Raw genomic sequence first — 15,100 nt, forward strand, 5'->3', positions numbered from 1 at the left:
GACAAATAGCAAAGATGACCATGACGGTAAGGGACCTTTGTAAAACTAGAGCAGACCAAAAACTGTGCAATTTCTTCTCTTTTCTAAATAAAACAAAAAAAGTTACTCCTCTTCTTTGTTTATTAGTCATTCTCTAAAAACATATTAAAAGTGCCACATGTTACATTATAAAATAGTGTGCACGTTATATTGATGATGTACTTTAGGCGAGTACAGCTCAGAGGTTGCCAGTTTAGCCTCTGCTCATTTACAAATATCCCCACTGATTGGGTGAACATGCAGTAGTATCTTCCAAGCCAGTCCATGGGTGCCATTATCAATACTCAGATTCTCTGGATTATAGGTTAAATCATTGTCTAATCAAGCCTCCAACCACCTAGCTGTTCCTACAACTGTATTGCATTAAGATCATAAAGGTTTAATCTGCCCAAAGGGGGAAGATACGTTCAGGCTAGCTATGCCTGGTCATCCCTCTCCAAGTTTCTTGAGTACAAGCGGCTAAAGAGAGCCCAGATTGCAAATATTCAGTGCAGTGCAAAGTGTGTATTTGTCTCCATAAATGCTTTCCAAACGGACAGCTGGAGGTACATTAGGTTACAAATTACAATCACATGGTTGTAAAAAAAGGGGCACTTGGTTGAGTTTTCAACCCCAGCCAAGCACCCATTTTAATGCTGTAGTGCAGCACAATTTGAGGATATAGTAAGACAGTACTTTCAATCCAGGTTCAGTTTAAAGCCCATTTCAGACAAGATACAGTATGGAAGCTTTAGGAATGTATTGCCATTGGGGAGATTATCCTCACTTGGATAGAGGGAGCTGCAGATGACAATAAAACCCTCCCAGTTTTCTACACTTTCTCTGTTCTAAACAGAAAATTTTCATTGCCTTTTTAGACATTTGCCATCACTCCGAGTCCTTGGTACAAGTGACCGAGGACGGTAAATTAGTGGAAATCTAAAAGATGTTAAAAAATGTACTTAACCCTTCCCTGTTATATCTAAAACAACAAAAGTTGTGTCTTGAGTTGGCATTTCAACTGCTGTTATCTAGAAAAATCTGACCTGTTAATGGTTCCTGAGGCCTAGAGTTAGGAAAGACTGCTTTAGGGTAATTCTCACATCCTGCACATTAAACATCTGAACTGTTCATTGATGAGATGTTATCAAATCTAGTGTATTTTGTTCATGTAATCTATGGAACTGTTTTTAACCTATAATGCCTTGTAAACCACAAACCTTTCCTCTTCTGTGCCTGATGATGAGCTATTTTCTCAATTCCAGTTGTTTTGTAATACAGTGACATCATGACCGAAACAAAAAGGGATTCCTGATTTCTTTTTCTATTCATTAAATGTGGGCCCATGGGTGAGGGGCTGTACATAGGGTATGGGAGCAGATAATCAGAAACCATGTAATCAGTGTAATGTCCGCAAATTTAAAAGTTAACAATTCAGGAAACTCAAATTATTTTACATGTTTTTTTTAAACCTGTAAATATTTTGCCCATTTGATATGTGTAAATGTGGTGTGCATCACACAGCATGCCTTAATGTATACTCGGATGTGTTTTAGATTGTGGGAATGTCTTTGTACATTGGAGAGAAAACTCTTCTACATTTCTGAGCTTAACTTTCCTCGTCAGAATTTTGTATAGAGATAAAAAAAAATATATAGAAGTGAAACGAAAATTGTGTTCTTTTGAAAAATAAAATGAAAATGTGTAACATTTGGTAAAGGTGTGTTCTGACTTCACTTGATATGAAAGTCCAGAATGTGTCCCGACGCACTCCTTACCGGAAAACCTCTTGAGAAATGGGGGCTGTAATGACTGCGGATGGCACCGCACAAATCAAGAGAAACAAGATATCGCCAGCACACCACAGGCATGTGTCTCAGCGAAAATGTATTGATGTATATTGTCACAGCAAAACCAACGTTTCAGGGCCACCTTATCGGGCTCATATTAAGCCGCAGGGCCACCTTATCGGGCTCATATTAAGCCGCAGGGCCACCTTATCGGGCTCATATTAAGCCGCAGGGCCACCTTATCGGGCTCATATTAAGCCGCAGGGCCACCTTATCGGGCTCATATTAAGCCGCAGGGCCACCTTATCGGGCTTATACCAAGCTGTGTTGCTTTTGCTATGCGTCATTGGATGTAGAAAAGGTCACTCGCACTCCAGATTAGTTTTCAGTCAATGTTTATTGACCTCATCGTGTCGCAATGTCAAGCGACATTTTGGAACCACGCAGTTCTGTCTTCAGGCAAACAAGTGCAGCAATATATACATGACTAATGAAAACTAATCAACCAATCATCAGCAAAGTGCACTCCCCCAGGTTTATTGGTTTTCACTACTCATGTATATATTGCTGCACTTGTTTGCCTGAAGATGGAACTGCGTGGTTCCGAAACGTCGCTTGACATTGTGACACAATTAATGGCTTGGGGTGGTTATCTCCTACCAGCTTGAGCTATTAGGGTGGCTCTAGGTCTACACCATGCAAGCAGGATACCAAATGTCATTCCAAAATTAGATATGTATCAGTGATGTCCAGCCGGGATCTAATGTGTTTGCCTTCTTGCCTCTTGAATGTGATCATGGTTGCAAGTAACAGCCTGCAAGTAGATGGTGTATGTGACCGTATGCACGCTTCATTCTGCATGGCTACCCTAAACAGTGAAAAACTAGATTCCACTAGGTCACCTTGGATTTAATGCTAAACTCTAGGCAAATATAAAATACTAATTACTGCAGCTCTGTATTCATAAATAAACTCCAGAAACTGCTTCATGGACATCAGCACTCGCATTGCTCTTGGAGAAAGCCATTTAAATCCTCCTTCTGACTTTAGTAGAGAAGGTGAAGCTGCAACACGCCATATATCAAGACTTCCTTCTTGGAAGTTGCACATTTTCCTCCTAGCTCTGACTTGTGTTGCTGTTAAATTTATTCCAATGTAATTTAACATGGCTCTCAATGTCCAGGGTTCATATACATTCTAAAAGCTGCTACGTGGATGAAACATGGCCCACGCCAAAACTCAATTCAAAGCAAAAATTGGACACAATACAGGCACAATGTTCATATGTGAGATCTGGCACCACCATGTCACTGGCTGCAATATTGAGTAGACAGTTCACTCCAGCTGATGAAAAACAAAAATGGTGGTACAGCATGAGATCTGCAGCAGGAAAGGACAATGCCAGATCAATGGCCTTTTAATGGAGTACATTACAGTTCTGAATGTTTATTCTAGGTGCAGTGTTTAAAATCCAACTCATGCCAAACTTTTTTTTTTTGCTGCTGCAGTAGTAGTAGTACATGTCCCCACTGCAGAGATTTCCAATCACTTACTAACCTGACAAGAAGGGAAATCTGCAAGGGCCAAAGCATCATACCAGCACATTCCTGCTCTCCCTGCTGGCTGGAGTCTGGCTCCAAGTACCTACATTTGTTAGGATATTATCTCTTGTAAAGCATACTGACCAGGAGAGAGGACAGCTCTGAGCCAATCTTGCATGTACATATGCTAATAGAGCACAAAAATGACCTTTTCAGCATTCTACACTTTTGCTGACCAATTACAAGCTAAAGAGGAGGTAAGTCCTTTTATTTTAATGTGACGCAAGGAAAGCAATGCGTATGCTTACAAAACAAAAGTTGTGATCATATAGTCCTTTGCGCTTGTGCGATCATTTAGGACAAGTGTAGTTATGTTCTTTTCTTGAAATGAGCTCCTGTCCAGAAGCCATACACTGAGCGACTGCTTGAAGCCCTAAGTGCAGCTGTATTTAAGGTCTGTTCAACAATCATTCTGCTTTGATTGCATGTAACCCTTCTACATCCATCCTTGCAGAGAAAATCTACCGTGTGATATTTTAAGGCTGTTCGAAACACTTTCATCCATCTGTGATCAAATGACCCTGTTTTGTCTTTTGCTTGGAGGCTAATTTTCCCAAATTATGTTCACCAATGAGAGCTAAAAATAGATACTACGGCTAATATGATCACAGTAAATGACATACTCACCTAGTGAACTGAACCATTTGATCAATAAACCTGTTCATACCCAATCTCCCCCCCCCATTATATATATATATTTTAGTTAGGCTTGTTACATATGCTTCCGTTCGTAGCAGTGTGTATAAAGCATTTAGAAAACATTCAAGATTATAAAGCAACTTTCCACTCCAATTTGAACATGGTAAACAGATCTTAACAGGAATGCAGGTTGTCACTTTAACCTCTTGCCGTCCGCCCGTAGTAAAAAAACGGACGGCACTGCAGCATCTGATCCTCAAAGTTATTGAATTCTGGTACCAAGCTTGTTGAAAGTGACTCCAGCAGGTCCCATTTAGATCAGTGTTTAACTTTCTCAAACTGCAGCTGTTTTATAAACTCCAACAAGGTTACTCCAAGTTTTGTAAAGGCTTGCTATACTCCGTACTCTTATGCCAACTAAAGCCCATGTACACACAAGACCCAAAAGCAACTAGAAAAAGGAGCCACAACACAGCTACATTTTTGTTGTAAAAATGTACAAGAGCAGTCAAAGCCCATTGCCACCTACACAGGTGTATATTGAAAAAATAAAAAACCATGCCAGCAATGTACAGAGTGCACATGAAGCAGGCATCTGCAGTTGCTGTACATAGAGACTTACTTTGTTTGGCCTCCTCATGGCTCAATTTGAAATGGCCACCTCTGTACTCTGCAAGCAGTCTGTGTAAGTCAACTCTGAGCTCTCTCCCTACATTCATTAGTATTCTTAGTGACCACCATGCCCCCCCCCAGACAGTATATTGTGACTTGGTAACCAGGAACCTGGTTAAAATTACTCACAGGGAGGGGCTCAGCTGCTTAACAGTCCCAGTGTCAAAACGAGTTTCCTGTGAAAGGAATTGTAATTTGTAGGATTTAGGCCTACTAAAGAGTCCATTAAGACAAAGAAGAAAGCCTGCAATGCGAGTCATGAAAATGTGCTCATGTATACATCACTGCACCTCTCCCATTACAACAAATGCTATTCACCTACAAAAAGTTGAAAACAAGCTTTAAAAAAGGTAACCGTATTATAAGCTTTGACTTTTCCTGAACATTCTATGTAGTTACCTAAATAATATATTTTATCATTTAAACAGGATAGGAGGCATCCTCAGGCTTCCCTACCTGCCATCTCCAAAATCACCACAAGACTGTGCTGTAGGGAAAATATCTCCACTTGCAGCAAAGCAGACTATTTTTCTATTAATTCCCAGCAACCTCCAGCCCAAGAAGGAAACATGGGCACTCAGACTCAGACTCTTGAAATCAAGAAGAGAATCTAGTGCCAGCCAGAGCATGTTTGGAGGAAAGAAATGCCCAAATCCCACTGTATGTGTGCTTCATGTATTGATTGTATGTTTCCAGGTTCTTTTCTCACCCACCCTGTTTTGTTAATAAAGCTTCAAGATTTCATCCAGTCTGGCTTATTGCTGAATAAGAGGGTTTAGCTGCATGTCACGCTATACACAGGCCACAGGGTAACATGCAGCGGGGACAGAACAATCCCAATTTATCTTAAATTACACCCCATTATGTTACCAAGCAAGTTTCTTAATACCACCACGTTATATAAACCAAATTTGCATTTACCATCTGTTTCCAGGCAACCAGATAAGTCAATAGTATATGCAGAGATTTAGGAGACACAAATGGCTTTTAAAAGAACTGCACGAGTTGGTCATTTACAACAAAATTTATTTAAGCCATGAGGCTTTACTTCTGGCTGGATTCAGATTTAGATGTGGAGGCTCTCAGTGATGAAAGTCTACGCCTCTTCGCAATCTGCTCCTGGCGCTTCTCCTTGGCTTCCTGAATGGAGCAGAAAAAAAAAATAGTCAATAAAAAGGTATATCACATAAAGCATTCCAGCTTAAAATGTGACCTGCTAGAAAACCCAACTAGCAGCCCAGAACACCAAGCTAAACATGGGACAAAATGCAGTTGAAGACAAGTGAATTGGTTTTAATCATTTAACCCTTTTACTGCCAAGGCCTTTCTTGCACACATTATAATCCACATTTTAGACCTGAAAATTACCTAAAACCCGCCAAAATTTTCTGAAAGCGTAACTCCAAACAAGTGTAGCACGACCGCTGTTTTTGTACATAGGCTCACACGACATGTGTTAATGGTAATAAGAGTGAGCTCGCAGGGGACATGTAAAAAATGAATACTTTTTGTTCTACTTTACTTAACTATCGCATGGGGGGGGGGGGGGGGGGGCGGCTTAAAACCCCCCTATTCGATACCATTCCAGTGGTGACAGGTTCTCTTTAAAGGTGAAATCAGGGGTCAATTAGACACCATTCCACTGCAAATAAGCTATAGTCTGTCTATAGTCCTGTCTTTGGCAATGAAAAGGGTTAGAGGCAAAAGCATGAGCTGTTTTGAAAATGATATGGGTGACTGAACTACATATGACCCAACTGAAACCCATTTGGTACACTTGATGAAAACATTTAATAGGAACTGGATCATTGAACGCACCTTTGTTCTCTTTGCAAGGAGCTTGGCATACTCCGATGCTTCCTCCTTGTTCTTCTGAGTCCGCTGCTTCTTCAGGGCGATACGTCTGCGCTTGTGTTGAAGAACTCTAGGTGTTACAAGACGCTGGATCTTGGGGGCCTTAGTCCTGGGCTTCTTCCCTGCAGACAAAGAACAATCAACATACTCTTAAAGCAAATAAAGTAATTGGTTCAGTGAAAACAGGGTTTTGTGATTCTGGTAATATTTTAAAGAGAAGTAGGTATCTTTAGGTCATACAATGATGCCATACTGGTGTATCCAGAGAGCAGTAAATTTATATCAGAAGTAAACAAATCAATTAGCATACAGTCTGTCCAATCCGAGAGTCAGCAGGATATTTTTAGGAGCTAGCTCAATTAAAGTGGACCTTTACACTCAAAAACCTAATTCTACCAATGCATCCCTCTATGTATGATGATTAATAATAGACATGTCAGATGTAACATACTTTCAAAGCAGGAAGTGAATGCTCTGCAAGTGAGGGCAAAATGACTTCAGTTTGCCAAAGCAATGCACACTGGGATTGCTTTGTCATCAGCAGAGCACTGCTGGGAAATCTCATCTGTAATCTCACTAGATCTCAGGGAAAGGCATTTTCCTCCCTTGAGATGATGTGCGTGGTCACACGTGCTAGGAATCCAGGAAGTAAAAGGAGAGCTAGTAATCCACCCTTAGTTAGCATGGCCACTATCAGAAGACTGGGGAAGAAAAGAGAAATAAGATATACAAAGCCGGCAATTATCTAGAAGAATGTGTCTGTAGATTGTCATTACTAAACATTTCTAAAGGTGTGTTTGTTGGTATTTTAAAGATAGGGGTAAAGGTCCTCTTTAAGCATTGGTGACCTGGCTCCTGGATTTATTCGCAGGCCTCTTGCGGTGCTGGTGTTCCAACAAGTACACATTTTACAGGTTGTATACACGGGCATGCAGAACAAAATCGAAGAGGATCATTTAAGACACGAGGAAAGGAAAATGGTTGTTGCCAACGGTGATGAGATTTCTTGTTTTATATCTTTCCATGTAAGAGGACAGTTTAGTCACTATGGGCAACTCCTATAGTTCCTAGCTCCTTGACAGTGCAATCTTTTAAGTGGGAAGAAAAAGCATTTGAAGGATTACACTTCTCTTCCTGCCAATAATCAGCAAATTTAGCATGATTGGCAACTCATGCTCCATGGGTTTAAAGCTCACACTTTACAGGGACAACTGTATAGTGCAGATGAGAAATCTGACAGGAGAGCAACTTTAAAAGCTATACTTCTGGATAAGCAATCCTGGTCTTAATACAAGAGTCCTGTGTACTCTTAGTTGAATCTTAGCATGCTTTGGATTTGCACTAACCTAGTGAAACTACCTCTGTGTAGGAGCTTCCTGTAATACAGACCAGTCACTGTTACTCTCTCCTTGTGCAGTGTGACTGGTCTAGTCTCCGACCCCCACTGCAGTTTGCTGAAAGCAGTCTGTAGTGGGCGGAGCCTGCTGGGTCCCTCACAGAGTTCAGCACTGCACAGGCTTTTGTTCAGCACAGCGATGAGGTCACTGCTAATATTATACAGAATTTATATAGCGCCAACAATTTGTGCAGTGCTTGACAAAATGGAGACAGTACAGTTTAGGGCTGCAACAACTAATCGACATAATCGATTATAATCGATTATTGAAAAAGTTGTCAACTTTTTCAATAATCGATTAATCGGCTTCCGATCAGCTGGCCCTGTTCACAGCTCCACAATACAATACAAATTCAGTACAAGAGGGTGAGGTGCACCCTACTCGCAAAAAAACAACAACTTACATTGTAACATTAGGGGAAACACATTTATATCCCTAAATTGAGGAACTATTGAGGAATATATTTTCATGGATATTTTTGTGACCAGAGTTTAGCTTTAGGCTAGGTTCACATCTGCACTACACCCGGGACACGCGGTCCTGCACAATGCAGGCAACCATTGCTGTGCGACCCCATTAATTTCAATGGGGTGACATCCGTGCGGCAATCGCAGAAAAAAGGCTGTTCGGAAGCACGGGCGGAACACCCACCCGGCACGACTGGGGTGCCATTAGAAAATAATGGCATCCACAGCACAATTGGTTCACACCTTGGCGACTCCTGACTGCGCAGCAATCCGTGTGGAATCGTGCATGATTGCCGTGAGGTGTCGTCTAGGCGTGAACCTAGCCTTAAAGTTCCAAATTCAGGGATACACCGTACACTCCTCTCCCTCTGATCTGCACTTTACAAGTTCTTACTCAAAGACATCCACAGACCTGACAGGGTGACTGGACCAAGCACACTCCCCTCCCTCTGATCTGCACTTTAAGAATTCTTCCCCATGGGTGCCCAACAGACCGGACAGTGTAAATGTACCAAACAGACCAGAATAGGCGATTTATCTTGCAGACGGTGAAAAAGGACCCTCATTTAAAAGCCTATTTCAGGAAATACAGTTTACCAAAATAAGTGCGACTGGCAACTTGTTGTGGCATTCCCACAATCTTCACCTAGCTCACCACAAATTACAGAAGGTAGCTTAATGCATTTCTGGGCTCTACCCCACTCCTAATAACCATATCCATCTAGGAGTCTGCAAACTTATAGAAAATACCCATACTTTGTCAATGCACTTAAGGATATAAGAACTAGTAGCATCACATATTACATATGAATAATGCATCAAAACATGGTTTCATTAGACTGTAGGGGAATAATGCTGTAAAGGTTACCCATACTCTTTATATAAGCCTCCCTTACCCAAAATACACAGCAAGAACAGTGCTCAGATCAGCAGGGGACCAAATCTAAAACTTGTTGGGTGACTAACCCTAGAGCAAGCAGACAAGCCATGTACATGTAGCTATTCTCCATATAACGGTAGTATCACTGAGAGGCCATCCCCAGGTAACACAAATTAGATACTTTAGGAGCCTAATTCAATTATTATGAGACAATCGAATACTGAATCATGTCACTGTAGGAGTTTTTAAAAACGGTTTGCATTTCTCATCGTTGCTAAATGTAATGTGTATACTTTAACATTTCTCAATAGTTCACATGTATCAAAAAACCCATCAAAATACAAGCTTTGTATAATATTCTCACACTCAGATCCCAGGGGGAGTTTTTGCACATAACCAAGTTTTCTGTACGTTATGAAAAATTATTCTCACTACACAAAAGAAAAACAATAAAAGGGAGCAAACCACCACCCAGCACAAATGACTAGATCATGCCTTTAATTAAACTGATATGACCCGTCATCCCCGCCTCAGCTAGGGATGCGCCGAAATTTCAGCTGCCAACACATTTCAGCGAATGAAGAAAGTACAATTTTTTGGCCGAAAATGTGGTCCATCCCTAGTTTTTCTCCTCCGTACTGGGTGCTGTTCTACGTCTCCTCTGACACAGAGCAGCACCCAGCGGGAGGAGAGAATCTTTCAGGAGGCCGAGCAGAGCAGGGCAGAGATTGCCACCAGTTTTACAAGAGGCCAAGCTCTCCTCCCTAACCGCCCCGCTCGGCCTCCTGTAATAGGCAGAGACTCTGGATGGAGAGTGGTGTGGCGGTCACAGGAGGCCGAGCTGGCAGGGGAGGAGTCAGCTGTCAGTGGTGTCACAGGAGGTCCAGCTCTCCTCCCCACACTGCCTACCTGTGACAACAGTCAGAATGGAGAGCAATTACAAGAACTCAACGATCAGCTGATCTAGGTGTTTGTAACGGAGGACATAGTATGTGTACTGTCTCCCCAAATATGAACAGGAAGTGTTTTACATCACTTCCTGTTCATTTAAAAGATTGTGAACATAGTAGCGCGTACTATATCAACAGTTAATGAACAGGAGCACTCAGTATAGAGGCTTCCTGTTCATAACAGGGGCTGCAGAAGAAAGAAAAAAAAGATTTTAGGACTCGGTCCTCAACCTCTTTTATTTCAAAAGGGAAATATCAGGGGTCTGTTTAGACCCAATATTTCTCCAGAACCCCCAACAGTCAAACTAAAAAAATATAAAAACAAAAATAATTTTAAAAACGGTTAGAAAAAAGTTTCGGCCTGACATTTTTTTTTTCGGTTTCAGTCCACCTCTAGTCTCAACTGCTCCACAGCCAGATTTGCAGGCTAAAAGGGGGACTCATCCAACAGTTCATGAACAACTCCACATCTAACTGAACCATTCTCAGTTGGGCACAGCACATGACCCTCAGTTATACATGCGCTCCATTGCAGAGTTCCTCCAGGGCTACAAAATCCCTAGTCATAACCTACACAGGGAACCCTGATCCAGAACCTCAGGAGTGAAAGCAGAGCATCTACTACATTTTATATTTCTTATACGGGCAATTCAGATGCATCAGTAGAAAAATTATTTAACCCCTTCGTGACTGACGTACAGTGTACGTCGCCAGCATCGGGGCTGTTTAAACAGACTCCCGGTGACTTTTGCTGCCGGGACTCTGTTTAAACTTGTAGAGCCGACTGTCGGCTTTACAACAGAAGCAGATTACTACACTACAGGTGCATGTAGTTGCAATAAATGGCTCGTGTTTACTGGCAGGGTGATCATGGGCGATCACTATTGCAGGGATCTGTGTACAACAATCTTTATGGCCATGTTCACACCACGCCTGGAGCAGATGTGCCAACGCAGTGCATTTTTTTCTAAGCTTAAAATGGGCTTTCAGGTGCAGTCCCGTGCATTTGCATGTGTTTACATGCGTTCAAAAACGCTATTTTTTTTGTAGTCTGGATCAGAATGGACTGCGCTGGTGTGAACAGAGCCCAGAACTACCATAGGGATACATTAAGATGCTATTTTGGGCCGGGAACGAATGTACATGGCACCATTCAACCCTGCACTCAGTATGTCAAGTAACGCTTGCAAATGGTGAGCACTAATTGGTTATAAAGGTCATCTGACCATGCTGGCCAATGAGAAGCACTTCTTGGCAAGAAGGGAGAGATGGGCCGATTTGTGGGGGCTCATTCCATTTTCTCACATTGAAGCTTCTACAAACAGGTTAGAAGTTATACTTAGTAGACCATACAATTTGATGACATTACAACACACACACTTCTTGGACTCAATGTGGACACCACTCAAGCAGTGCAGAGACTGGACACAGAATCCCAATCTGTATCAGACTAATAAAACTAACCTTCCTTAGCGAGAGGCTTCCTAACCACATATTGGCGCACATCATCTTCTTTGGACAGGTTGAAGAGCTTGCGGATTCTGCTTGCCCTTTTGGGCCCCAAACGACGTGGAACAGTGCTGTCTGTAAGGCCAGGGATGTCCTTCTCTCCTGCAATGTAAACCAGTAGAATATTCACACCATACTCATCCTGGAATTGTAGTGGCAGAGATCAATGCATTTAGATGAACATGTGTCTCACCTTTCCTGACAATAACCAAGTTCAACACACTTAAGTTGGCATCCACAATACAACCACGCACAGACTTGCGCTTGCGCTCGCCAGTCCTCCTGGGGCGGTAACAGGAGTGGCCCTTGCTCAGCAGCAGACGGACACGTCCATGGGTGAGAACACCCTGTTTCATGGGGAAACCTTGCTTGTCATTGCATTCTGGTTAGTATAACAATCCTCATCTCAATGCCAGATACTCCCCACAGTGCTTTTCCATCACCACAAGCAGGAAAATCTCCAGCTACTACTGTAAAGGGATTGTGCCTTCCTCATGTCTCCTCACCCAGTCACAAAACTCCTTGTACCAGTTTCATAAAATGCAACAAGTACTGTGAATGAGCAACGGCTGGATGAACGTCAGGGTCACCGTCATCCATTCACAGAATGCTTTAATCTGGGAAAGTACAAAGTTGTGTGAATGGTTGAGGAACAGGAAAGGAGGGTGAACGGCACGATCCATCAGAGTAGCAGCAGCCTCTCCAGTTTGCAGTGATGGAAGATCAGTGCAGTGGAGAGCATCTGACATCACTGAGGGGAGGATCATTACACCAAACATAAACCATCAGAGCAGGGGAGACAAACTCCAGCCCCCCAGCTGTTGTGGAACTACAAATCCCATGGGGCATTGCAAGATTCTCACAACTCCCAGGTAAAGGCATGGCAGGATTTGTACATTCTTTACAGTCGGAGGGCCGACGTTTGCCCACCTCTGCATTAGAGGTACATGATGACACTTTGGCTGCACCGAATATCACCTTCATGCAATGCACAGTGTGTGTCACATACATAACAATTAAGTTATTAGACATCACACAACACCTGTGAAGCTACAAAAACAATTCCTTACCTTCCATTCCTCGCCCAAGGGATCAGCTGCAACTTCCGTGGCCATACGTTTCTCATAGAAGGTACGCAGCTTGCGTTCATCATCAACTTCAACCAGCTTCTGGCAGCCAGTGGCCGGGAAAGAGATATTAAGCTGAAATAAAAGACAGAGCAGGTAAGTGTATGAAACATCCAGTCCCCAAATCCACTTATCACCTTGCAGTTCAACACGGCACTGGGAAGAACAGCATGCGTTGCAGCTACAGCATTTCCAGAGCCGACTCTGAAAGTCAGCAGAGTGTCCCAACATATCAGCAGCGTTCTTAAAGTATACGTAAACCCAATATCCAAAATATCACGACGAGTGTTCTTTTCAAATCTGCAGCTTTTATTAAAATACTTGTGATCCTGCCAGATAGATCCTTGATCAGGCATTTCCTTGTATGCAGTGACAACATCCTGTCCCTATCTCCCAATCAAGCTTCTATGTTGTCACATGGGCTTCTGGTGTAAACAAGTGGTCTTTTAAACACACATTGCACAGGCCACTATTACCATCAGGAAGCCAGCCCTGATCAATGCCACACAGCCATTGAAGGAGTGCATGTAGACTGCAGGAGCAGAACTGAGATGCAATAGGATGAAAAACTAACTACTAAGTATTTTATAACAACAAATGGTGACTGTTTACAATCCATAATGCTTTGGAGATCCCAATGTTATCCAGGTGAGGTTTACCCCAACTTAAAGCAAGGAAGGAGGTTTACTCCCAATGGACAGCACTTAGATTTGTGGCTCACAGACTATAAAAAGCACACAGATGGAGCAATGTGACGTAAGAGTAAACATGCGTCTTCTCCACTATACCATGAGCACTGGCACTTACCAACCTCCTGACAGGCAGTGGGTGAAGCTACAGCAGCCAGGGTAGTACATAGCGGGTCTGTTCTTACACACAAGTTCACGCCTCAGCACACTGAACAGCTCAGTCATCTGCACAGGCCACGCAGACAGATCTCCACACCGCAGCCATGTTTCTATCTGACTGCTGCCGGCTCAGGTCCCCGCACAATCCGCCACCATCCGACCTCGAAAAAGCCACTGAGCCGCCCAACCAGTCATCCGCTGCCTGCTACACACTCAGCCCTGCAGTGCCCTCATCATATCTGCCATGCCAAAGCTGTACAAGCCTATATTTTAGCCCTCATTTCCAGGCTCACCTTCATGACTGCACAGCCTATCTCAGGTCCCCCGCCGGAAAGAGGCCGAGCTTCCGTTCAGTGACCTCACATAGGGAAGGGGAGAGCGGCTTCCATGACGTCACCCGATCACTGTTAGTCCGGGCGGAAGCGCCCTCTGCTGGAGGGAGGCTCTCATCGTTTGTATTTTTCTTGGACGCTAACTTGAGATTCTATTTATTTGCAGGAGCTATCCAGGAAGATTTACGTTAAATGTAGAAAAGAATAACATAGCTCACAACTGGCCCTTATTAAACCCTCTTTTACACCATAGTCCTCTGTCCCTCTTTCCTCCCCAGTTTTCCTCTTTCTGGTCTGCTGTATACACTTCCATAAAAATGGATACATGAAAGCTTTCATCCAAACTCTAAATTATTACATTTGTGCATTTCAAAAGCCAATATAAAAGAAAAGATATCATGGGAAAACAACACTTATGGATTTAAAGTGACATTAAACCTTCAGATTTTTTAACATAAACCAATACTGTAATGTGTGCCTTACCGTAATCCATGGTAGTTTCCCTTCTCTTTGCTGCTCTTCCTTTTAAATCCTCATGTCTTCTCATGCTTGGGGAGAACTTCCCTTTGCAGCTCAGGGCCTCTTCCTGTAGTGCTGGCTCAGGTTACAAGCTTATAGAAACTAATACACAGACACCGTATATCCATTCCTGAGACAAGGCAGTCTGCTGCAAAACAGAAGTTCTGCTGAGCATGAGAAGAGATACAGAAGTTCTGCTCAGCATGAGAAGAGCAGCAAAGAGAAGGGAAACAACCATGGATTACAGTAAGGCACACATTACAGTATTGTTTTATGTTACAAAATCTGAGGGTTTAATGTCACTTTAACTAATTATTTTTGTGTAGTAATATTATTATAATTATACAGGATTTATATAGCGCCAACAGGTCGCGTAGCACTTTACAATATATGGAAGACATTACAATCACAATACAATTCAAGACAAGATGGTAAGAAGGGCTCATGAGAGTTTACAATCTAAAAGGGAGTGGCTAGCGATACAAAAGGCGGTTCCC

At 42.6% G+C, this 15,100-nt stretch overlaps 1 protein-coding gene across 1 annotated transcript; it reads right to left on the minus strand.

The window, feature by feature from the left end:
* Window positions 1-5,728: 5,728 nt before the first annotated feature.
* RPS6 (ribosomal protein S6) lies at window positions 5,729-14,130 on the minus strand. Its single transcript, XM_018556866.1, has 6 exons — window positions 14,046-14,130; window positions 12,820-12,979; window positions 11,971-12,159; window positions 11,733-11,879; window positions 6,539-6,696; window positions 5,729-5,860 (listed from the first exon to the last, which is right to left on the minus strand). The coding sequence occupies exons 1-6, from the start codon at window positions 14,049-14,051 to the stop codon at window positions 5,765-5,767; spliced, it is 756 nt and encodes a 251-aa protein (XP_018412368.1). The 5' UTR covers window positions 14,052-14,130; the 3' UTR covers window positions 5,729-5,764.
* Window positions 14,131-15,100: the final 970 nt, after the last annotated feature.

The sequence above is a fragment of the Nanorana parkeri genome, unplaced genomic scaffold, assembly GCF_000935625.1.
Source record: "Nanorana parkeri isolate BGI_ZX_2015 unplaced genomic scaffold, ASM93562v1 scaffold256, whole genome shotgun sequence".
Taxonomy (NCBI): Eukaryota; Metazoa; Chordata; class Amphibia; order Anura; family Dicroglossidae; genus Nanorana; species Nanorana parkeri.